General features: G+C 43.1%; 1 protein-coding gene across 5 annotated transcripts in view; it reads left to right on the forward strand.

The window, feature by feature from the left end:
• The first annotated feature begins 4779 nt into the window (after window positions 1-4779).
• The window catches only part of Fuss (SKI family transcriptional corepressor fussel), a 33587-nt gene continuing 11573 nt past the window's right edge, over window positions 4780-26793 (forward strand). The window contains exons 1-6 of one of the 5 annotated variants that reach the window (XM_077398597.1): window positions 4780-5108; window positions 5491-5530; window positions 17018-17114; window positions 17502-17803; window positions 18090-18694; window positions 19091-19416. In XM_077398597.1, coding sequence (XP_077254723.1) covers window positions 17019-17114; window positions 17502-17803; window positions 18090-18694; window positions 19091-19416 — 1329 coding nt within the window. In that variant the 5' untranslated portion in view covers window positions 4780-5108; window positions 5491-5530; window position 17018. Of the gene's footprint in view, window positions 5109-5485; window positions 5531-9282; window positions 9881-17017; window positions 17115-17501; window positions 17804-18089; window positions 18695-19090; window positions 19417-26793 lie in introns of those variants that run through there. The other 4 variants (XM_077398593.1, XM_077398594.1, XM_077398596.1 and 1 more) reach the window with 4 other exon arrangements.

Raw genomic sequence — 26793 nt, forward strand, 5'->3', positions numbered from 1 at the left:
ATCCCGGCGCGCGCTCTCGCCACTCTGACAACTATTTTCCCGAGATATTTCCGCGTTACTTTGTCGCCGCGTCCGCGGAACGATTTGTATCGCGTAATCCCCTAATCGATCTCGCGTCACGCCACGCGAATTAATCAACGACGAACGTGGCCATTGCCGCGGGAACGGAAAAAACAAGCCGCGATGTTTCTCGCGAAATTGAAAACTCGAAAAAGTTTACCAAAATTTTTTACGCGGCGCACTTAATTAAAATGTAATTTAATTTAATCGGATTTATATTCGTGCAATTTATTTTATTCAATACTTGATAAATGGATAATTAAAGAAATAGATGAAAAGAATTTGTATTTAATTTTTAAAATTTTTCGGAAAACAATTCTTCGCGCGAGCAGATATTGTAATGTATTTTCTAATTTTTTAAGAATATTATATATATATATATTGTATACACGAATAATGATAAAGCAGCTGCTCAAGCGGCATAAAAGGGACTTTGCGCAGGTAGCGTAGATAAGCCCTTCTTCTACTTACCGATTCAATTCTCACAATACCGTCGTTAATTGCAAGCGTGCGCGTATAGACAATCGAGCTTGCGATGCACGTGTCAACGGAAAGCAAATCTTTAAAATACGATGCCCCGCTTGTTTACGACCTTTGAAGCACTCGATGCTCTCGAGTCCGAGTACCTTAGGGTGAAAAGGGTCAGCCGCGATACAAGGGGTTGGGGAACGAAACGGGTTTTGTTGCTACAGTTAACACTTGTCAGGGGGTGGTTTTGTTTGAGACTCGATCTGCTCAACCCTCCCGTACGTAATTTCCCAAGAATGGGGATGGAAAGCGTGAATGATGACAAAATAAAGATTCGTAATTGATTTAAGCGACCGTCTTCGAAGACGGGCCGGCGAATAACTGCAGATTGTAATCGTATGCAGAAGAGTCAAAACGCTATTTTTATGACCAAGTGGCATAAATCTAAATTCCGTCATTCTATGGCAATGTCACACAAGTATTAGGACACGCCTGTCCGGTCAAATAGTGACGGTAATCTGGAAACGAGGAAGCGTTCGACCACAAAAAGTTGCCAAATTGATGCGGACCGGTCGTTACCAAACGACGAAAATAATTTTAGCCGCAAAAGGTTAATAAACTTTATTGACCGGATTTCGTTGAATGGCAGCTTGTTTTACAGATTGACTCGTCGCGTTAAAATAATGTCGCGTATAGCCTCAAAATTATCGACTTGCGCGCATCGATATATATTTTTACTGACGGAGAAGCGTGAGTGCGAGATTCAGAATAACACGTATGAAAATTGAAAAAACATCTTGAAATTTAATTCAATTCAATTTTAGTTTACACAAAAATTATAATCACGTGCTAAATATTCATCAGTGTATTTCCAATTTTCGGATCTATATCTCTTTGCTCAACATTTCTCAATGTAATAACAATTTAAATTTTTCTGCAGTGATAAGCTAGGGTCCAAAAATTATGACCCATATTATTCGATCGATGTTTCGGATCGGGTGATTTTTTTCGCACGATCGTTTGCCGTCAGTTCTGCGCCGGGATACCGCCGCGGAAGCGAGATCCGCGTCTCGTTTTTCGGCGCGATTGCCAACGGAAGAAAATAATCGGGAATCGATTTCCCGCTGGAGAGTGCTGACCACGAAAGAAACCCGTCGTCGATTGCTTCGGGGATTGTTTCAGATTGCTATTCGAGTGGCAAACACGTTCGGCACGGAACAACGGCAGTGGAACACGAATGGGGGCGGATTCGTCGGCGGAGGATATACGGTAGCGAAGGGAGGGAGATGCGCGCGAGGGGGGTTGTAATCTGTATTATCCCTCGACTATTAGTGTCGAGAGGATCGAGGGTGCACGGATTACAGTTATTACAACAGATACGAGGAATAACGTTATGCATGACGCTTCCCGTGTGTATACCTTCGACCAGCGGGCCCGGCAATCTCCCCTTTAAACGAACTTTAACTGATCTAAGGTAGCGGAAGTCGCTCTTCAAAAAATTGTGCCGTTGCCCGAGAATCGCGTTCAATCGGGAGAAATGTTAGGAAAATCGAATCGCAAATAAAAGGACCATTATTAATTAAACTGGAATAAATTTTTATAGCTTAAAACTACTTAGCAATTAATATTCATATAAGATATTACTCAACAAACTTTTAATGAGTTGAAAAATTGTTATTGTATAAATTAGAAGATTTTCTATGCATTTATTCAAACAATAGAATACTTTTTAATTAAATGTGACATATATTCTTTTAGACATTAATATCAACAAACGTGAAAAAGAAATTTTCGGAGTGTAACTGAAACATTAATTTATATATATGCAAGAAAATATATATATTAATTAACGATTGTAACATATGTATACTTTTATTTACGTAATTAATATACGACCGATAGGATCGACACCGCTTAAGTGACCATCCCCGGCGTTAACGATATCTCGCAAGGGCGTGACATTAAGGGTAGACTGACCGCTGACCAGGCACACCAAAAGCACACCGTGCCTACACTCACTTTTATTTACATAGAATATATAAATTATAAATATCCATTTTCGAGCCTACTCACCGGCAGATGCGCAACAGCGGAGTTGTAAGTTGTAACTCTGCGTTGATCTGTAACACAGAAATATTTTTACATTAAAGAGCAGCGAAATCATGCAAGTAATATCGCGACCGTGCGAATAAGAGAGAGAAACGCGACGCGCGCGCGCGCGCGTTCACGCCGCGACATATCTCGTCGCATATGCGGAGATCGAACTCCGAAATTGCGAAATTGCGCCGGAGTTAAGCCTCAAAAGGAGTTCGAGTGGCGGAATCCGTCGCAGGACAGCAAAATAATACACGAATAACAATTACTTGCCTCACGGTCGCTCCGCCGTCGCCCGATGCCTCCCAGGCCTCCTCCTCCTCTCCTCGATCCTCCCTCCGTTGGTCCATCGTCGCATCATCGTCGGCACACTCACTCACGACGCGGCGCGGCGGCGACGCGGACGGCGACGTTCATGAGCGAAAATAGACGATATCGTCGCTTATGATCGCGCGACACTTTCGACACTTTGCACGACACTCCCGGTATTAATCTCGCGACGCGGCGCGTATACTTAATTACACGGCGACGGAAGAATTACGTCGGAGAAGCTACGGACGAAACTGTACGATCCGCTCGACGCCCATGGCTGCGCGTTCCAATATTCACTCTGAGTAACCAAAATGTATAATTTACGTCACGTACACTATAGATTTTTAGTTAACGCAGTGAATATTGGAACGCAGCCCATATCGGCTCGCGATGTCCCGCAGGTAGATGCTAACATGGCGGAGAGAATTTCGTAAATCGCGCGGCCAACTTCACTCGCCAGAAGCAACCGTCGCGAGAACGCCGATCAAATTAATCGATTTATGAACACACTTGTGTCTATCATTCACGATCGCTAAATATATCGAAACACGATTAAATATAAATACGAAGTTATTAAATGTACGACTTTAATATAGAGACTGTGATCTGGTGATCGCTAATTAATCACGTCGCGGCGTCACTCGATTTTAGGGTCCGCTCGTATCCTTTAATCCGTGTTTCGAAAACGACGGGCGTAAATCGAGTGACGCCGCGACGTGTTTAATTAGCGATCCACAGATCACGGTCTCTATTAAAGTCGTACGTATTAAGGGTCGACAGGAGTAAAGCCCGGTCTACATAGGCCGCAGTTCGCAAAACGCAAGCACACGCGCAGTCTACATGTCAACCTAACCTCTTTGTTAGATTGACATGTAGAGTGCGTTCCTTTTGGGCGCTCACGCGCTGTAAGCATCGCTCTATCTTCGTTTGATATTCGATGTGCAACGAAGATAGAATGATGCTTACAGCAGCTTACAGCGCGTGAGCGCCCAAAAGGAAAAGGAACGCAGCCGTAGACTGACGACTGACTGTGCGTGTACTGCGTGTGTCTCGCGTTTTGCGAACTGCGGCCTATGTAGACCGGGCCTACCGACCTCTGTCGGGTTGCTTAGCTGCGAGTCCGTATTTTGTTTATTATGTACTTTTTTAAGAGCCCCCCAAAATGGAATATCCGGCTCTGCGTACCGCCTTGCGGCTGATCTTTCTTATTAAAACGAGCATAAGTTTAATGAGATTCGTTAATTAATTTGGCTAAAATTTGGGAAAAACCTTTTCTAAGCAGCTTTTCAGGCTTGCTTAGAGCTGCAAAGCTGCTTAGGAACGGTTTTTCCCAAATTTTAGCCAAATTAATTAACGAATCTCATTAAACTTATGCTCGTTTTAATCAGTAAGATCAGCCGCAAGGCGGTACAGAGCCGGACTTTCCATTGTGTGTGTGGCTCTTAAAAAAGTATATAATAAATAAAATACGGACTCGCAGCTAAGCAACCCGACAGAGGTCGGTAGTGTTACTCCTGTCGACGTGTTTCGATGAGTGATAGACACAGTGTTCATAAATCGATAATTTAATTGTGCAGTTAACCAAAATCGCCTGACAAGAGTGACAACCAGCAAGTACTGCCCGTATCGCACTGGCGATTGGCGATTGCGTCTACGTCTTTTGACCAATCAGAACGGAAATCGCAATCACTAGCAGCCACTTTCTGATTGGTCGCAACGCAATCGCTAGTGTGAAACGGGCATTAATCGTCCTCGCGACGGTTGCTCCTGCCGAGCGAGTGAAGTTAACCGCGCGATTTACGAAATTCTCTCCGCCATGTTAGTATTTACCTGCGGATTGCGGATGCCCGGTGCGGAACATCACCGGTCGACGCGAAACGCGACGGGCGACGGGCGTCGAGCGGATCGCACAGTTTCGTTCGTAGTTTCGCCGACGTAATTCTTTCGTCGGCGTGTAATTAAGAACGCGCCGCCGCCGCGTCGCGAGATTAATACCGGGAGTGCCGTGCAAAGTGTCGCGCGACCACAAGCGACGACATCGTCGATTTTCGCTCGAGAACGTCGTTGCGTCGTGAGTGAATGCACCGATGGAGATGCGACGATGGACTAACGGAGGAGGATCGAGGAGAGGAGGAGGCCTGGGAGGCATCGGGCGACGGCGGAGCAACCGCGAGGTGAGTCATTGTTATTGTTATTCATTTATTATTTTGATGTGCTGGTGACGGATTCTGCCACTTTTGAGGTTAAACTCCGGCGCAACTTCGCAATTTCGGAATTCGATCTCTGACATATGCGAGAAGAGATGTTGCGTTTCTCTCTTATTCGCACGGTCGTAATATTACTACTCGCATGATTTACCGCCGGATTATGCGAACGAATTAATCGGAAATATATATGCAGCCGCAATTGTTTCTTACATTAGTCTCTTGCATTTTAAAATCATAACGTTTTAAAAATTTAACCGGCGCGATAATTATTTACTTTTCAAGTATCGATTGTCTCAAATGCTGCTTTGTAAAATTGCTAAAAATATTTCTGTGTTACGGATTAACGCAGGGTTACAACGACTTCCGCTGTTGTGCATCTCTCTCGTCCGGTGAGTTATTTTTTCATCTCAATGTCGAGGAGGTATTCGGCAACTCGCCACTCGCCACTCATGTTGTCGAGAAGCCGCGGTCCCAGTCTGGCAATCGTGACGCAGGGCCACCCTTCCTTTCGGGCTGCGGACAACACAACTGTCGGCCTATTAAACTAATTGACTGCGCAGTATGCCGACGGCCGCAGCGTTACGTTTGGGAATCGGCGTTGACTTGTACGGACATATCGTTCTCTCTTTCTCCTGGCTCTCCGGTAGTCTCGGTTGCACGCGTGTTGCAAACGGAAACCTCGCGGCGCGTCGATTACGACCCTCGCGCGAAATTTCGCACGCGTCGTCGCCCCCGAACGGGCCGATGTCGCGCCCCGAGACCAAAGCTCGTTATGCAAATAGCAAACGTGGTCCCGCACACCCGCTACCAAGTGTAGCATCGCCCTCGTATCGCATCGGTAATGTTGGATAATGTTGGATCACAAAACAACGCGGTGATCAGCTAAGAAAAATTAAAACGCGCCCGCGAATGTATAGTTGTATGCATGTAAATATGCATTTAATATATTTTACTTTATATATATATATAGACTGTACACACTTGGTGTAAAAAAAGTAGGAATTTAACATAAACGACTCAATCTTGTAAGAACTGTTATTCTTTTATTCTTAAATAATATGCGCATATTTTTCTGCGTCACGATCGCCAGTTTAAATATGCAAATATATTAGATTTCTATCAAAAAACAGTTCTTTTTCTATATTTTTCTTCAAGTACAACATTATCTATTAAAAACGAATGCATTATATGCCTATATTGATATAAATTTATCTGTAATGGAACGATATGTTTCTTAATTATGTCAAGTCCATAGAAATATCGAAGATCAACTTGAATTTAAGAGATATTAAAAGCAGTAAAGATTTATATTGATTTATATTGATATATTGATAAAGATTTATATTGATAAAATACACGCTAAAAAGAAATTCATTTCGCATCAAGAAACGTCCCTATAGAGATACGGTAACCACAGGATACCCCGCACCCTGAACAGCGGCAACGGAACAGAGATATATCGCTTTGAACACATGTCAATCACCGATCTTGCAAATGTTGCGATTGTCGAAAGGAGCTTCGGTGGTGCTTAGTCTCGATTATTGCGGCCCACGTGGGAGCCGTTCCTCCCCTCGCTTTCGAATCTGATCGGTATCGGACTTGCCAACGCAACCCCCGGCGGGCAGGAGAAGGAGAGAGAGAGCTAGAGAGAAGGAGGGAGAGGAGGGATCGAGAGAGTCGATTCTCGTGCAAATCGACCGCGTGCGGTCGGACTGGTCGGCGAAGGTAGCTTTAATACCCGACACGCGCCCTCATCAAAGCGATCCCCGGCATTGGCAGTCCATTGAGATCCGCGCGGCGCGCGCGCTTAACCACTTCATCTTCTTTCGGTCTTCGGCGCGGCTCGGCGGCTCGGAGCGGATCGGAGCGGAGCCCGTCGCCGCGGTATCACGCAGCTCGTTACCTCGATCGTTTCGGCGCGGCGCGGCGCGTCGTTATGCCGCGGCGGCCATCAGCCGCCGATAATAAAGCCCGTTTAATTTTATCACTACGGAAATCGAACGTGCCCGCTGTACGGGTAATTGGCCGCTAACGAGGATACATTCGGTCCCCGCGTCTGATTTTCACGAGCATCAGATACGTTGCGCAGTAACTCAAGCAGACAAACGCGCGTTAGTTTTCTTTCTAAATATTATTTGAACGAAAACTTAATAGTTATGAATATCTTATAGGGTTGCTTGGAAGTATTCCCACACCGAGTCATTTCTCTTCACATTTAAATATAGCATTCACGCGCTAAATTTTGCATCTAGTAATGTAATATTATATAAGAGAGAATTAAGCAGCACTTTTTAATTATAGTATAATCTCCCAGTTTAATATATATGTAATATGCGTAATCTTTTAATGTTAAAAATTATACAAAATATCAATTCCGCGATTACTAGTTTCTAGTTGCGATTTGTGGATTACGTCATTGGAGCAGGACTCTCGCTCGTGTTTCAATTTTACTTAAAACAGCGTCGCTTAATTTCGCATTACGCGAATTTAATCCGCTATCTATCAGCGTCATCGGACGGTATGTTAGCGGCGATATGGGCATTAATAAAATAACGCAGTCACGGATTTCCGAACACTCGACTGCGTAGAGGGTGCGAAAGGTAGGAGGAGACGCGATTGGGGCAGCTCCGAGGGGGGTGACGATGAAACTCCGATCGGACCTTATGTTCGCGCATTGTGACTTTTCGTCGAGACAGAGAGATACGCTGGTAGTCATAGGCATAATTGGCAGGGGTCCCGGACGTAATATTTATTACGGATCCAAGGGGGCGGCAAAAAGAAAGATCGTAATGGCCAACTGGGGTATAAACTGCACCGGCCTCTTTGCGGTTCGTTAAACGAAACCTTCGCCGAAGGGTGCCGAAAAATAACATACGTGAATCGATCGTGATCTTTCTTCGAGAAAATGTAAAAAAGATCACAATTATAATTTCAATATTAAAAATATAGATATTACTTTTAACGGAAGAGAATTTACATTTATGAGAAGGTATTCTTCTTTTTTTTTTTTTCCTTAGTAATCGTCTCGAGACGAGCTACGTCCGATTGTGAGCGCATCTCCGTCTATAGGACGTAATGTCGTTTGTTTGTCGCTGTTGCTAGGACGATTATTCTCCGCTCGGTCAAAAGCATCTCGGCAGATCGTTCCTATCCCCCTTGCAGATCCGTGTTAAGCGGATTTAATTTGCGTCACGAGCGAGCAGAGACGCTCGCGCGCGCCCTTAATCGTCTTGAATATCGCCGTTGACGTAGGCGCACTCCTTAGCGACGTTGGAGAAAGTCCTACCACTGTGTGCACACGATAAAGACGATCTCGAAAGTTATTTTCGGCGAAAACTATCCCTTGCAATCCCTACAAAGTATCCTTGGACACACAGCGCGGTCCGTCGGCGATAAATTCAGAAATTAATAGACATCTCCCCCTCAACGTTTAATGTATCTGAGCAATTAGACAATATATTAAGCAGTCAAAACAATTTTTATCAAGACGAAACACTCTTGAATTTCAAAGAATAAGATTTTTTGTATTTTTTTTTTGTATAATGTTTTTGGAATCTGATTTGGTTAAATTTTGAATTTTTTGTGGAAAATATTAACCCACCAAATTCTTCACGGAAGTTAAACTTAATATTTTCTTAACAAACTTTTTGCAATAAATAAGATTTGCAATTTTTTATTATAAGTAACAACATAGATATATCTTATACATAAATAATATTGAAAATATGTTTATTAATACCGCGACTTTGAGACAACGATAAAATCTTCTCGATTTGGACTTTGCTAGGTCTGGAATATCATGTAAAAGTCCGTGTAAATGCAAGTGCGCTCGCACGCGCATATACTGTCACCCTCTCTCCTTCCTTGTTTCTCTCCTCTTCCCTCCCTTCTCCTCCTCCTCTCTCACTCGTTCTCGTTTGTATATGCGCTCGCGCGCACGCGAGTCGGATGCGGGTATAATAATAACGGTAAGTACGTGTAAGTACGTGTTTGTAGTTACCCCTGAGGTGAGCCACCCCCGGAGAGGCAAGAGAGCCAGGAGGCCCCGCCTTCGTCGGCATGGGGTTGGTTGTCACGGGGGTGGGACACTCGGGGGCGGTTCTTTGCTACCCGAGTCTCGATTTAGCGAGTCTCGCTCTCGCTCACCGCGGGGTGCCGACCGGAGAGAAAGAGGGTGACGCGAAAGAGGCGCGCGAAGTTACAGCCCGACACGCACCCCGGTGCGCGGTGGAGAATCGAGCCCGCTCGCGAGTAAACCGCCCTCGAGCACGTTCCGTAGTCGGCCGCGACAGTACGAGACAAGTATATCATCCTTGTCGGGGCGCGGAGGTTTTAATCGTCGTAATTAGGGTCAGTTCCAACGTCACACAGCGCTGGAGGAGTAACGCGGAAGAAATCGAAGTCGTTCGTCATTGGTGCTGACTGAAGAAACGAGTCTTCATCGAGGAAATAAACTTTTGCCGGAAGTGAAACAACGAATCGTCGTCTCGTTATTGAAGAATCCGATTAGGAGAGCCTCTTAACTGAAGAGACTAGTTTTCGATGTAGCTAAATGAACGAATTTCCGTTGTAGAAACGAGTGCCCGTTCGAAATTCATATTCAAAGAGAAGACTCTTCGTTGCAATTTATTCTGCAAAAGAATATTGGCTACTTGGATCGACATCCGGTGATCGTGACTTAAATTGTGAAATAGACGTCACTTGTTGGCACTGTTTGGCGACTGAACTTGCACCTTCAGGTACGAATCGGCTTGCATTCTATCAAAATTTTTGAATATATATATCTTTTATATATATCAGAAACTTTCTATTCAACTCTCAGATTCTTATAAATACAGTTTCTACATTCTTTTATAACAAACTTCCTTCCTTTCTTTCTACTTTAATCTTAGATATATGCTTATTTTTTATTTTAAATGCAGAAAAGTGTAGAGAAAACAGGTTTGTATACGCGTCATTATTTTCTCACTTGAGATTTTAATCGCTACTCTTAAAGCAATGCGCTATATTGAGAGATGTGAAAATAATTCTAATGACTCTCGCGAAATTCGGGATGGAATCAGTGTCGTAAAGAGATCTCTCCCTCGGACGCTGCTAAATAAATTGATAGTCGATTCGCGCGGGTCCTGAGCAAACTGGTCCCGCGGGGATACGCGGGGTCGTTGCGCCGTAGGGGTGCCAGGCTAACAAACACCGTAAACTGTTTGTGTTTGGGATTAGCCGTTGCTTGGGTTTGCCTCTTGCGAGAAATATTCGAGGTGACAACCTGTGTGCGGATAGGCACTTTGAATAGAAAACTGGAAGAATGAAGCGGTCAGATTAAATGACAGGTATTACGACCGGTATTTTAAATCGTTGGATTATAAGTCTTAGTTTAATCTTCTTGTCATCGAAGGATTTTATGAAACCATTCAGTATGGTAGAGCCTAAAAAAACAGAAATATAAGAAAAGCTTGGAGTAACTAATGGTACACAATAAAAGCACAAAAATCTCTCTTCCGCTTAAGCTGACATAATAAGCGAAGATTACGGTCCCAGGTGCGTTATCCCAAGTTACGAAAACTTTCCGGATGTGTTTGGAAAGTGTCTCGCCTAATTTTTCGGTTGACTACGCGCGCGCGATTTATAGTGTCGCTGGACACGCTTAAAGCCTCTTTTAAGCGAAATCTTTGGAAAGTTGGAAAATAAACATATTTTAGGCTATAAGTGATTCAATAGCGCATTAACTATAACCTTCAGAAATGTTCGGAATTTACTATTAATGTTATTTCAATAATCGAATTTCTTTTACTGTCCCATTTTCATGCGTGACTTTCTACTTCTTCGAAGAAAACAGAAACATTAAACAAACACTTATTATTATTTAAATATTCATCGTTATAATTGTGAATATACATATATGTATATGAATAATGTAGAGATTATTCCATTATTATTTATTTATTTATTTTTATCTGTTTGATATTTCACTGTGTTATTAAAAAATTTGTTGTCCTAGTTTAAGAAATCTTTAACAAATTACATCTTTCGTTTATGCAGAATGATTAACGCCCCTAATGATGTTCCCTTTGTTTCGCCAACTTTACTTTTTCATATTTTCATATTTTTTTCATAATCACTCCTTCAAACGGCAGACTTGAAAAGTTACATGTAACGCACGATGAATCATATCGGCTTAGCATTTGTGTAATTTTTGAGTCGTGAAATATAAATGCGGCCCCCGGGAATAACTGAGCGCGCGACTCGGTATTGTAAAAACACACCGGGTTCAGAAGGTAAAAGATCCGTTCTCCCCGGATGGAGCTAAGTACTTATGACGATCAGAGAGAGAGTGCATTCCGGTTATTAAAATTATTATCCGAGTGGCACTTAATCTCCTGATCCTCTTGACGGACTCCGATAGCAGCCCGCGGCATTGTGTTTGCCTCTGATGCCACTCTAGATGATAACATTTTAACGCGTATACAGATACAAAGGCCAAAGGATTAACGTGCTATTGACAAGGCCGAAATACTTCGCCGCGAGAAGCATTAAGAATTAACGATATTACGATATAAATTAATATATGAAAGTGAAGTGAGCGCAAATAGAGAATTCCACCTGGCGTTATCGTTTAAAATTATCTTCTGCGATATATTACGTTGTAAATATTAGAGGGTTTATTGGTAAACCAATTGCAATATAATAATGGCGCAATGTAATGGTAATTATGATCTATTTTGATAATAAACGAAGATATTTGTTCATCAAGTTCGTCGAATTACCGGGGGATCCGCGGAGGAGAGCTCGGCGAGATTTTCGGCGTGATCTAATCGAGAGCCAAAATTAAACCCGACAACCAGATCGACGAATTAATTGCGGAATGTTAAGCGCAATCACTGTCGACCGGGCGACGCGTTGACGTCGATGTATTAATAGCGATTTACACCGCGCGCGTTTGCGCTTCGTTATCCGCGCAAAATTACGCACTCGCTGTCCCGATTTACATCTCCGTCGTGCTTCGATAGGGACGTGGAGAGGAAGCTGCGCATAAATTATGCGAAGAGTCCGAAAGATGCGTACAATTACCGAGAGAGGGAGAGAGAGAACACTGGTATCGTGTACTCTGTCCAACGCAAGATGGAGAAGTCGAGTCGAAAGAAGAATGCACGAGGAGGAGGATTCCGAAGGTTAAGGGAGGGAGAGGGAGGGAGAGAGAGAGAGAGAGAGAGAGAGAGAGAGAGAGAGAGAGAGAGAGAGAGAGAGAGAGAGTGCCTGAAGAAGGACGGAAGATAGTCATGATGGAAGGACGGAGATTTAACAATGTTACAATGAACGAACGACCGAGCGAGCGCTCCCGTCGCCTCCCCGGCCGCGCCGCGCCGCGCCGCGCCGCGTCGGCGGAGCCCCGGGATCGCAGATTGAATTGTAAAATAACCGAGAGGGGAACAATGCGCCCCGGTACAACATTGTGTTTGCATTTAAATAATCCGCGAGCCCGCGGGTACGTAATCCAGAGAGCGCGCCGTCGCGACTTCTCATCCCCGTCTATCTATCTCGCGCGTGCAAAAAAAAAATCCCCGACGTCCCTTGTAAGTCCTTCGCGGCGACATTTCAGAACGATCGCGTTTCAATAATTGCGGTGTCGTGACAATTAATTTAATTATTAAATTTAATTCAGTTAAGTGTGTTCTCCCCGTTGAGTTATAACTGAGATTAATCGAGAAACAATTACAGCGAAACTTTTGAGTGTCCGGATAACGATATCGGGATTGCGATATTTTGACAGTTGAGGAAGCTTAATTATTTAATTTAATTATATTATGTGGAATTAAAAAAAAAAGTGTAGTTGAAGCGATTTTAATTGTCGTCTGCACATCTCGAACGTCTGTTTTATTTTTTTTTTATATATATACAGAAACATTTTACCTAACGAAATTAAATAGACTAATTACTTTTTATTGGAATAGTAGTGTTTTATTAACGTAAACTAAAGAAGTCATTATTGAACGTAAAGCTTTATACGTAATCATCATAAATTAGATATAACTGACCTGCTCTCGGAATATCTCTTCTAATTCGGATGATGTTTAGCTCTCTGATGTTAAGACGAGATATCTCGCGATCGTCGCCGGCCGTTCGTTTAGCCTGCACTATAATTGTAAGTAGCGAGTAATTAATGCGGTCGATTCGAGTCCGATTCATCCGACCGCTAACCAACGGAATCCGCGAGACTCGCCGAAACGCGGGGCGGCAAAGGGAACGAGGGACGGAAACGGGAAACTCGCGCGACGGTCGGTGGGCTGTTCCGGGTCGGGTACCGACATTGTTTCACGGTGGATGAGAATTTAATTTGCACGGTACGAAGAGAGGAAACGACGGAGGAGGACGAGGAAAAGGAGGCGGAGGAGAAGGAGAGAGAGGAAAATGAGAGAGCGAGAGAGACGGGGGCGCAAAAGAGGAGAGGCGCACGGAGAAAGAGCGTGACACGAGTGAGAAAGAGAGGGAGGGAGAGGGAGGGGACGCTCGGATGGGTGCTGCCTTGTTTAAGCGTGGGTGGGGGTGTCAAATTGAATTACCCCCTCGTACCACGGCTCCCCGGGGACGTTTGCCGGGGCGCTGGCGCTCTCGCGTTGCCTCCGGTTGTCGGGGGTTGCATCGGTATTTGTGTTCGTACGCGCGTGTACGTGCACAGCGACGCACGTACACGTTATACATATACGTACGCGCGCGCGCGCTACCTCCTCCGCGGAGGCGTTTTCAATTAAAATCAACACCAGGGGTTGGCCCCGACCCCGTGCCCCGCTCTGCTCCTCGCCTCGTCGACACGGACCGTTTTGATCTCTCTTCCTAATCGGCGTACCTGTTCCGCGATGCATATCCCTTCATCCCCCGAGCCACCTTCTCGGCTCTGTCGACCATCTCTTCCTCTCCGCGACGCGTCTCTCTGTTGTCTTGTGTGCATTGCGTTATTAACTCAGTCGTGTATAATGATATTATGTATAACCGTATATAACCGCATGATAAAATGCCCAAATTTCGTATTACGTTATCAAGACCGCCGTTGCAATGATTCATTTATCATACGTCCGTATATTCACTTCTATCGTGTCGATTTTTTTATAAAACATCCTCTCGTGCCGGAAATTATTTTTGTAGTAATTTAGCATAAGCCACACATTCAACGGGCACACGCTATCCGAAAATTTTTACGTCATAAGTTGTTTTCGAAGAGTTTATTCAAAAGCGTCTGTATGAAATGAATGATTTTCATATATCGCTCATTTATGTTTATATCTATTGCCTGGTGCATATTGAAATGCTTTTCCATTTATTCGAGGGTATCTTATCACAAAACTGTCATTAAAAAGATGAAAGATTTTCTCCTCCGTCGTCTTTCTCTTTAAAAATTTACTTTTTCAAAAACGCACTCTCGAAAATCTTTGTCGTGCGTTAAACTAACGGCGGGGAAATCTCTAGTCACTTATTACACAGGCACTTGAAATTTTTCGGCCTCTTCCTCGCCGCTTTCCGTTAAGAGGATAAAGAACTCGATTCGCGAAGCCGACTCTCGTTTTCGCCTTCAGCATCCGTTTTTTTCTTCCTCCTTATCCGACGGCTCTTGCAAAGGAAGTCTCCTTGGTGAAAACCAGCGAATCGTTCTCTTTGAGAAAGACTTCTCGCTTATATTCCTCTCTGCGCGAATTCTCCGCAATTCCTTGTTGCTTTGACTTGTGGAAAAATTACAAGGGCATGCCGATTGACAGTTCGCCACTCCGAAGTTATTTCCTCGCGAATCCCCGTATACCTGTCGTGAATATGTCGTATTCATCGTTGATTAAAAAGATTTAGACGCGCTTTTAAATTAGAAAATATAAAAACACAACAAGAACACGAACTCTTTGACGCTACAAACTTTTTAACGATGCATAGAAAGTATAATTCCATTCTGACGTTAAAGATATAATCACTGAATCGCGTTACGTTTTAAATACACGACATGCATCTTCGATGCGATTCCAGTTAAATGTACATTTCACTAATGCTTAAAGCTTTTGTCCTTAAAATTAAATCTTTGTAATTAAAAAAGAGAAATTGTCTTGATACTTTGATTGATTTTTTCAAAAGATTGAATCAAGAGATCAGCAGGGACACCATTGTCCTCGGCGCATTTAACGGAATCGACCAATTACCGATTACGGAAAGAAGCCGGAAAGAAGGTTAAACGAGAGAAACTGGATTTAATCGTACTTAATTCTGTTCCGTAAATTTTCGAGAAACAGAAAAAGAAAAAGAGAGCGCGAGAGAGGAGGAGAGAATACGACGACCAGCGGCTTTGACCGCGCGAGTTTAATTTCAGCGGATCTTTGGATTCGCTTAATCACACCGCCCGATAATTAAGGAGGGTCCTTCGAGCGACAACGACAACGACAACGACGACGACGGCGACGAAAACAACTTAATCACACCTTTTAATCGGCACACGTGTTTTCCGAATCTCGGATAAACGCGATCGTGCTTTTGCCGCCGATTAATCCATCTTCAATGTAGGATCCAGAGAGCGGGCAGAGTCAAGTACTTATAAAGATAATAGAAATGCAACGTCTGAAAAGATACATAAAATTCCGTAATTATAAAATAATCAACTATTAGAATTGTTACTCGCCAGTTTCTAATTGACGAAATTATTTAATGACTCGTCTACATTTTTCAAATCAGGATTTATACAAAGACTGGAACACTAATTCTGGTATAAAATAAGCGAAATGATGCCATGGTTTTGCGAAGCTAGTTCTAGTCCGCGAATGTTGTTTATAATCCAACCTTCAGTTTTCATATTCGCTTTTATGAAATTATTATCGGAAAGCTTTAACCTCCATTCTTTTGTAAAAAAAAAAAAAAGATCGAATATAAATGGTGGTCTGAGAGCAGCGCGCGTTGCCGCTTACGTTATGAAAAGTCGCGTTACTGCTCGCGATTTAATTGACCGGCGATCGCGTGGCAGTGGATCGCGCGGGACAGAGCAAAAACGACGAGGGCCCGATTTAATTGAGCTGAATGCACCACCGGACGCGACGGCACGTCGAGAGGGAGAAAAAGCGCTAATCGATAAAGTGTAATAAATATAATTACAACGAGGGTGGAGGAGGTGGGAGAGCGGAGGAGGATGCTTTTTTTTTTATTCTCCCTAACGCGAGTGGAAAACGCGGAATTTATTATCGGACACGGGCGCACGAGCTCGACCGTAAAACATCAGAGATTATAATCAATCTCGCCGCGATGATGATAAAAACCGCGCGCTGAGAGGCAAATTATTGTCGCGTCGCATCGGCATTGCATTTTCCATTAGGTCGAATAGGCCCGGGCACCGGATAACGCAATATAGCCCGCGCAAAATTACAAGCAATTCTCAAAACGTTGTTAAAACAATCACAATTTTTCGAGCAATTATAGGAAAAGTCAATAAAAACTACTACCGTTTTTTAAACGAAACAATATAGGAACTTGCAAGATGCACATCTTGGGCGGTATCGTCAGAAACTGAGGCGGTTTTTCGTTCGTAAAAATTTAAATTTAAATTTAATGTAATTTTAATTTAATTTTAATTTAATTTTAATTTAACATTTAATTTTCGCAAATGCGTTATGTATTTTGATAATTAAAATTCATGATTTTCAGACAATTTTTCGATAATTAAAATACATAATTTTTACGCTCAACGCTCAGCGTAATATTAGTGTTCATTGTTATAGTCTATCAATATTGCCTTGCCAGTATGCGAACTTTGTCTATAACATTAATTTGTACTTCGACCTGATATGACTGAAGATTATTACAAACGAGATTGCAATTAGATAGGTTCTGATACTGTAATCCGGTAATAATCTCTTTATCAGGATGGATGGGCCGGCGGTGCTGTCGATGCCGCCGCTGACTTCTTCGCAAAAATCGGCGCAATCACCGCAACCACAATCGCATCCGAAGCAGAATCAGGTAACGCAGAGACACGGGAATGTAAGTCTTGAAATTAAATGGAGCAAATTAAAATGTTGGAAATTATACAAATCTATAAGGCCAACGTAAAATGATTACTCGCGCGCGAGAGAGAGGAGTATAAAAGAAAAATTAAAACAAAACTTTTCTATATAAAATTACATACTAATTCAGAGCTTTTTTTATATACTATTACCATGTAACGTGTCTTGGATTTTGTATTTTATTTTTCTCACGACAGGCAGAAATCTAACATTACGCGATACCGATTTGGCATCGAATTTGTAACTACTAGAATAATTTCATAAATTGCCAGAGTCGTTCGGGGAGCGAACATCTCGCGATGCGCCCGAATCTGAGGGCATCGTAGTACATCTAAACCGATAGGAGTTGCAGGTGGGTACCGTGTCGCTTTACGGGATCCACATCGTGTCGTTGGTGATCGAGGGCCAAGAGCGACTGTGCCTGGCACAGATCAGCAACACCCTGCTGAAGCAGTTCAGTTACAACGAGATCCACAATCGTCGGGTAGCGTTGGGTATCACCTGCGTGCAGTGTACGCCAGTGCAACTGGAGATACTTCGTCGTGCCGGCGCGATGCCGGTGTCCTCGCGTAGATGCGGCATGATCACACGCAGGGAGGCGGAACGTCTCTGCAAGTCCTTTCTCGGTGACAACGCACCGCCCAGGTCGGTACAAGGCAACTCACGATTCTCCTAAAAGTGCATTGATTTTTGCAAAAGACATTGCTATACTCTTATATCGAACAAGAAATCAAAAGTGTCGAATAATTTTCGTTCTGATTTATAAAAATATGTAGTCTGACAATTAACTTCATAGACGAGACTTATTTCAACATTTAGATTGTATATACAGGTTTTCTTAGGCATTTGTTAAGCTTCAAATTTTTGAACATTATTGATTTTCGCTTTTCGATACACAATTGTATAAATATTCGCATGATACGCCTTGCAGATTGCCCGAAGATTTTGCGTTCTCCGTTCACCACGAATGCGCCTGGGGCTGCCGCGGTGCCTTCCTGCCAGCTCGTTACAACAGCTCGCGCGCAAAGTGTATCAAGTGCGCGTACTGCGGTCTATTCTTCTCGCCTAACAAGTTCATCTTCCATTCGCATCGTATCGGTCCGTCGGACAAGTACGTGCAACCGGACGCGGCGAATTTCAACTCATGGCGCCGGCACATGAAACTCTCCGGCACCCCGCCGGACGAGGTGACGCACGCCTGGGAGGACGTCAAAGCGATGTTCAACGGCGGCACCAGGAAACGCCTGTTGGGCAACTCGAACGGCTCCCGGGAATCGCCGAGCCCGGCGAAGCAGCCGAGATCGTCGCCGACCAGCGCCGCGCAGATGCCCACCCTGGTGCCGACACCGGCGCATCCCCGTGTACCGCCGTTCCCGGAACTACCCCTGCCGCTGTCCCGCAGTCTCGTCATGGACTACGTGTGGCATCAGCATCAGCAAGCGGCGGCGGTCGCCGCGGCCAAAACACCTAGCCCGTTCGCATTTCCGTCCTACGCCCTGCCCTGGTTGGCTAAGCGGAGTCCCGTTCTGTTTCCCGGTAAGGCGAGATAAAAAATAATCTCTAAATAATTGAATAATAGCGTATAAAAATCTAAATCTATTTTCAAGAATTTGTCAAGTTCAGCGTTAAAAATAATCTGTCTTCCTGGCTTAGATTGATTAGTTCAAGCACTTGTGATAATTTTTGTTATCATGTACAATGTTAATCAAGTTATTCGTTAAATTGACAAATGAATGATCATCAAATCAAGATTGTTAAGCATATTTTCTATGCTTTACGTCCGGAATATAAAGCTATTGATGTAAAACTGAAGTCTTAAAGAACTAATCATAAAGTATTCTCTATCTACGACGCTATCTATTTCTCTGCAATCGATCCCAGGTCATCGACTCGATCTCAATTAGATACCAATCGCACTCTGACGGTTTTCAGGACCGCTACCGCCGCCCATAAGCGGCTCCAGCCCCACGGAACCGCTGATTCCGACCGTCAATCCACCCTTGCATCAATCCGCGTTCCGTCCGGTGATTCGCGGGCCGCCCATCGTCGAGCCGGCGGTCATCCCGGAGCGACCGGCGGACGCGAGCCAGAAGGAGGACAACTCCGACGACGAGGTCGACATCGAGACGACGGAGGACGATCCGGTGACGCCGCTCAACGCGAGCCTTCAGAATCTTCACTCGGCCTCGAATTCCGCGATGAGCAGCCACAGCGGACGAAGTACGTCGCCGCAGTGCTGGAGTCCTCCCCGAGAAACGGTGAGTTCCGACCTAGAAGGTTTATCGGAAGATTTATCGGGTGGTTTATACGACTGTCGACAGATTTGTAGGGGTACAAAGACACTTTGTACTTCGCGAAAGTAAAGCAAAAGGAATGTATTAGTCAAACCAACTGGATAAAGATCGGAGAGAGGTCCTCGTGTTCTACCTGTGCGGCGACAATTGCAAAGAGGAGCGTGACGTACTTCTCGTCACGATTGCCTCTCGAGAAAGCCGGGTGCAAACCGTCACCGTCGCGTGCAACGGTCGATCGCGTGCGCGGCTAGCGTGGGTACGCTAGCGTTATAGCGGCGTGATTGTGTTTGTCGGACGCGCGCGATTATGTCCTCGTACGACAACGGGGTGGATTCGCCATGAGGCGACGAACATGTTTCCAGCGGTAGCGGTATTGCCGCTTATCGTCGAGTGTTTGCGATCGGTAGACTGATAATAGTCGCGCCGCTATACGATCGCACGTGGCCAGCACGTGGTCACAACGCGATCACGTCTCGTGAGAGATCTTTTAGGAAATCTTTACACACACACACACAAGCGAGAGAGCTCTTAAGAAATCTTAGGAAAAAAGTCTAAATTGATTATCTAGGAAAGAAATTAATTAAAGAATTAATTGATTGATTTTTTTTACACGTTTGAGAGAAGATATGTAATATATTTAAAAGACAAAATTATCGCCTGCTTATTTATCCAAGTAACAATATGTAAAATTTGTTTTTCTTTTTGAAGGAGTCACGTTATCGTTAGCAGTCTGCATAGCACAAACCGTCGATTCTTATCCCGAAAAGCAATTTATTACGTCGTGACTCTTATTCACTCGCTGGTAAGTGAATAAAGGTACAGGTCCGCGCGCGGTTTAATAACGGAGTATGTTTGCATTGTAAGGAAAGTAGCTCCGCACCCCCGCGTAATGCGTGACCGTGCGACGGTCTTCCCCTGTAAACGGCCAGCGAAATATTTTCCCGCAATACGACACCCAACGGCAAACAGACTGCCGCCGCAAAGTTAATCGAATTAAGCGTCGTATCCGACGCTCGCTCGTTTAATCGAGTTCACCCCTTGAGAAATCGCTTGCCGCGCACACGAAATGAAAAGCATTTAGGCCACAGCCGGCCAGGGACCAGCTGATTTTTTTCGCTCGACAGTTCTGGAATCGGGAATTTCTTTTTCTAGCTGGAATTTAAACAGCCAAAAGCGAATTAAACGATATGCTTATCTTCTTACATACAGAGGTAATTATTAAACAAAGTGCAGCGACCTAATAATTAACTAACAGAACTTTATTCTTCCTTAAATCAAAGCAAAAACTTTAGTTGCATGTGGGTTTTTTTTTATCATCATATAACGTATTAAGTATTAAATAGTCGTGATAGAAACGGTATCTTCTCATCAAGCTTTTTCCAAGGAAAAAAAATCAATATCACGCTCACCGAAGAGTTTAATATCAAAGCAAACCTTTGCGGTACGGTGTACATCTGTCCCGTATATTTGATCGATGTCGCATCGGATGCCGCCCGATCTAAATAAGCCTTCGTGACGACCACGGATTCGCTTCCTTAATCCGTCTTTGATGTTGCGGCGACCGGTGCGCGGCGGCGGCATCATCATTACCGCGTTGGCAACGTTCATTGGAAACCGTGACGCTATGCGTGCAATGTCCGCATACATCGGAAACGTTTAATCGTGTCGCACGTGCGCCGGTTCCGTAAGTGCGCTCGACCTGTTCTGCGCGTGTTTTCGTTTGTACGCGTGCGGGGGTATTTACCGACACATCAATAATTATCGCGATTGATGATGACGAAAGGGTCACCCAACACTGCCGGCGCACGAGCAGTCAGACCGCAGAGCAAATTCTAGAGACGGAGTCGAGTAGTATTACGTTGCTGCTACGATGTAAATGGTCGGGGCGGAGGCCACGTTGCTACAATAATTGTACCGGGCACCCAATTGCCGCCGCCGCCGCCGCCGCCGCCACCGCTTCCGCGCTGGCTCGTTACCGGCTAAATTGCCGCGGAATAATTAACCCGAGCACCGTCGAAAATTCCACCGGCGACCTCGATGTTAATTGCCGTGTCGCTGCTTTGCCCCGGCAATAAATATGCGCGTAATGATTATACGCGTGATATTATATCGAAAGGAAAATGGAAAATGTGGAAATAATTGCCAAGTTACGGATTAATTCCTTTCTAATGGAGACATTAATTTAAGCCAATCGAAATTCCTCGTTATTTGCTATGTTAATCGCTACATTAGTCCCTCTGTTCTCTCCGCGGCTCGAGTCCAACGAGTCGATGGAGAATTTATCTCAAGGTTTCTTTCACCTATGATTTTAAATTACTTTCAATTAAAAAATTACAAAGATAACTCAAACCTTGAATGTTAAAAATACGTGGAAAAGCTAGAAAACGTATCTTCCAGCTCGTTTTTTTTTTCAGGATGAGTTGTTTTTTCTTCTTACGTACAGACCCCTCAATTAAAACCCCCCTCGCACTTTTCGCTCGAAATTGCTAGCATTAAAGGGTTAATGCCGATCTACTCTTGAGCGGGATAACCGATTAACGTATTTTCCATCCATTTAAAAAATATATAACTAGCGAAGTGGCCCTAGTGTAGTTTATCGGCACTTGAAGACGTTAATCGGCCGCCGTGCATGCACAAAAGAGAGACCGAGACGAAACCAGCAAAAGGGTCGTTCTCCCTTGAACGAGTGGTTGCTGAGAGAAACAGAGCAGAGCTCGCTGGAAAGAGAGAGAGAGAGAGAGAGAGAGAGAGAGAGAGAGAGAGAGAGAGAGAGAGCAGAAGAGACGACGGGGATGGACCGGCATAAGCCGTCCGGATTGCCAGACAGCTTTTCAATTCCCCTTGTCAGTGAACGTGTCGAGTGGGACGTATTTTGTCCGGAATCTCTCTCTCTTTCTCCCTCTTTCTCTCTTTTCTTTCTCTATGCTACTCTCTCTCTTTCTCCCTTGCCATGGCTGAGAAGCGTGTACATACACGAGAGATATTTGTCACAAAGGTGCAAGCGACTCTCTCTCTCTCTCTCTCTCTCTCTCTCTCTCTCTCTCTCTGTACATCAGATAGGAAGTGGAAACCTAGTTACTGCACCATGAGCCACGATGGAAGGATCCAGAGTACCGGAGTACAAGTGTATCGCGGTAACTGAGTAATCCCCGAACGTTATTTGCAGTTATTTCTCGCTTCGCTGGCTAGACTGAGAGAGAGATAGAGAGAGCTCGCGAGAGACGGGGAGAACGATATTTTCATTTTCGCAACATCTGTGAATCTCTGACTGGTGTATATGTGTGCGAGTTTCGCAAAGCTCTGTCCCTTCTTCTTTCAGAACTGTAAACTCGGGGCCTTGTTACCGAGGCACGCACAATGAGATATCCGAGCTATCGTTAATTACAAAAATACCAAGCTTCAAAGCTTGAGACAAGCTTTATACTCCGTCTCCGAATTTTTGTAATTTGTATATATAATAATATGCTTTTGTATATTCTAAATAAATTTTAATTTGATGTTTTTGTAATTAAAATTTCATGCAAAACTGTCAATCGTAACACAAGGATCTTTAACTTCAACAATTAAATTAAATCTTTGATGAGATAAATCCAGTTAGGTACAATATATTGATCGTTATACACCGAACTTGGTTTTTAGTTAAGATTAGTATGGAGTTAATTGAAGGTTTCTAAAATGTTTCTAAAATTGAACTCGAAAGAGTATTCGATTTTCGTTTGATAGCCGCGTAATAATTAAGTATACTTTTAAAACGACATTTTTTTTAGTCAACGGTTGATATATTATATCCATGTTTATTATAGTGTTAGTGATACTTGTTTCTGCTGCAGTTTTAACTAGAGCCCCGCTTTGGAGGCAAGAGTAAATCGTCGCCGATCAATTAAGATGTTTTGCTCAATCGTGATTACTGAAAGTCCGAATCGCATCGCGCCGGTGAACTCCCTTCGGTCGAGCTTTCTGGATTTCGAAAGCAACGAAGATGGAACCTCGCGGAATCTCCTCCGCCATCCATTTAAATGCAATTAAGCAACGTCACGTAGGAGCGGAACGGGGGTCGGAAACGTTTAAATCAAACTACGGCTGGTTTAGTTAGTTTCGACCGCAACTTTTAATTGCGCCTCGACCGTCTGGAGGGCCATTAAATTCCGGAAGAGATATGTTACTTCTTTTCTCTTTCTCGGCACGTGACAGTTTTTCTTCTATCGTATCTTTTGTGCGCGACTCTCTTTCCCGAAAGAATCGCAAACATAATAAAACATATCCTTAATCGCTGAAATCTTTCTCAAAAGCTTACACAAGCAAAATGTTTCAATCGTGAATTAAATAAATTTCAAGAATTCGAGAGAAATTTGTTTACTTATCAAACTTTACTTTTACTTAATTTCATTTTTTAGTTATTCATTCATATGCTAAATAATATTAGTCGCACTTTTTTCAGTTTCAATTTTTAAAGTATTGTATTCTCGTTCTCTCATCAGTAGTTGTATATTTCATTAAGAACTTTTATAACGGTGACCTAATTTACGTCAACGAGCAACTGACATTTGAGCTTTTACGTCGACTGCATTAATTAAGGAACCCCAGCTGGCATTTTTAAGAGCCAGTGAGCACAGCTAAAGTTACTCCCGCTGCATGGAAATGCCAAGTTCTGACCTTATATCCCCAGTCCGCCGGGACACTGTGATTAAATCGATTGTCGTATACACATTATGATATGTATCTATACGTTTATCTTCTACGTCTAAAACAACTTAACCTGGTAACATTTCGTTCAGCAAAATTATTTTATCGAGCAAATATACTGTCACTGATTTACCGAAACGATCATGGCGTTCCTAAACACGACGTCATCGACAAATTAACGGATATTGACATAATACATGATAATATCTGACACCATTCAACTTTACTGTAAATTACTAAACCTCAATTCGTAATTAATGTTCTATTTATTCCACATTTTAAACAATCTCGTCTTAAAATAAGTAAAACATTTCCTTCATTAGGCGACGTTCTGCAGTTCATACGTTAAAAATATTCGGACGATTCAAAATCGAATATCAAAATTTGTCGCCGTAGACGGCCGAAACGTACTGCGACGCGTCACCTCATTCTTCCCTTCGTTTAATTCAACCCCAGCTACCTCTTACTCAATTCTATTTGCACCCGGATGTTGTCCGTATACCGCGCTGCATCTCGCGCCGGTGAGAAATACAGCGCATCACGGGCCGAAATGGAGGCTCACTCCATGGAAGTCGAGGGCGGCGACTGTTGATTTAATTATAATCATTAGTCCGGACCAGCTCCGCCCCGGGACCCTCAAATCCAATACAACTCCCTCCGTCTGCTATCATCCCCCGCATCACCGCGGTCGCTCTTTCTCTCGCCTCTCTTCCGCCTGAATTTCCGTGCTGCTCCAACTTTTGAGATCAGCTTCGCTTGACTCATGCTCGATATGACAAAACGCATTCTTTAAAAAAAAATCTATTGTAAAAGTGTGTAAAAATAAAATAAAATATGTTGAAATAAGAATATAATGTAAATAACAAGAACGTATTCTGAAAGATATATATTCTTATTTCTTCTCGAATTTTTGTTAAATGCCTGATACAGCGAGCTGAATCAAACTGAATCAGAAGTTACATCGCATTCTTCTTTTATTATATATTTACTAATTTCTTTTTATTTTTAACGCTGATATATTTTTGCAATTCCAGGACGATGACGCACGTTACATTTTCAGGCATTAAGTAATTTTATCGCGATATTTTCCGCTGATTCGATATTAGAGCAATATAAACGTTTCGCTTTTTATCAGCAGCGAAAGAGCAAAAATCAATACGATCTAGCAAAACTCGCCAAATGGTGGAAAAAATAATTTCTATGCGCAATCGTCGTGTGTGGAGATCAAAAGCACCAAAGTTTTGATGCAACCCCTGCGGCCCCCTTCCCGCTGGATTGAAACTCGTTAGCGCCGTTACGGTGTTCACAGTATGGCCACCTGAATGGAAGAGCTTACGCGAAAATTGTTTTATACCTCGCACGCGAAATTGAGAAGCTGCAAATAATGTTTCGCCGCAGTGAACGCCAATATTTCTGTTCAGTATTTCGCGGAGCGCGCGCCACAAATTTCTACATTAGAGTCGAAATAGATTTCTTCCTCGAAAATTTGAAGAATGAGACGACGTTTTCACAAAAGAATGGCTACCATTTTTCTGTATGTTTCAATTAAAAATGCACTTTTCTCATAAACCGTTTTAATTATAGTTTCACGAAATATAAGGCTTTCTGATTCTTACTGAAATATTTCTTTTTTGAGTATCTCACACAATTTATTTAAATCAATTTATAGAATAAAATTTTTTTAAAAAGTTGTTCTTGTTAACAATTCTTTAATTACATCTTCACAGATAATATAATTTTTATATTTGAGTTGGTATTAATTTTAAATAAAAATTCAAATCACAATAGAAGAGGATTAAATCAATTCAATATTGGACATACATCAAAGATTTTCACGTAGTTCTACAAATATTATAAAATTATAAACATTTCTATAAAAGATTACAAGTAAAGCTTACAACCAGCGGTTCAATTGCGAATACAAACAAATGGATTAGGATGGAAGATCGTAATCAGTCCGCCATAAAATCGCATCGATTTCGACAGCATCGACGGTATCGGTATCGGCGATAAAAAAGGAAAAACCGTCGATAATACCCGGAGAATTGGGAGCGAGAGAGTAACTCTTGGGCCGCGCGCGCGCCATCGGACACGTAACGCTCTTCCGGGGCACAAATCCGGCATTATCGAGAAGAGTATAATCAATTTGCCGACATAATACCAGGGCGGCCCGCAAGCTCGAGCGAGGCCGTCCGACCGGAAGCGATTTCGACTAACGCGATTGCGTATTAACTCCGCGCATCACGTGCATCCCAATCCATTCTCGACTTCACAATCGCGTTCGCAAAAACGTTTCGTCCACTCTCTTGCCCACTTCCCCCGGGATCACATTTACGCACTCTTCCACTTGTTCTTTGCTCAAACTTGGTTTAATTAAGGAATTCTGTCTAAAGATCTCCTGTAATAAACTCCTGTTTTGTATAATGTGTAATTAAACCACTAAGAAATGTCCAGATTCTTTGATGCAAGTTGTATAGGAATAAAGGAAGCAATTATGGATTTTTATAATTTTCTTGTGTGTGTAATTGTCTTTAACTATTATCTATATTTATGGCTCACAAGTATTATTCACCTATTCTTATTCGAAAAATATATATATTACACTGAAGATTACAATCAACTTTGCAAATTTTCCATCGATCCACTCGGTGGTCACCG

The sequence above is a fragment of the Temnothorax americanus genome, unplaced genomic scaffold, assembly GCF_048541705.1.
Source record: "Temnothorax americanus isolate GAGA-0224 unplaced genomic scaffold, ASM4854170v1 Scaffold12, whole genome shotgun sequence".
Classification (NCBI taxonomy): Eukaryota; Metazoa; Arthropoda; class Insecta; order Hymenoptera; family Formicidae; genus Temnothorax; species Temnothorax americanus.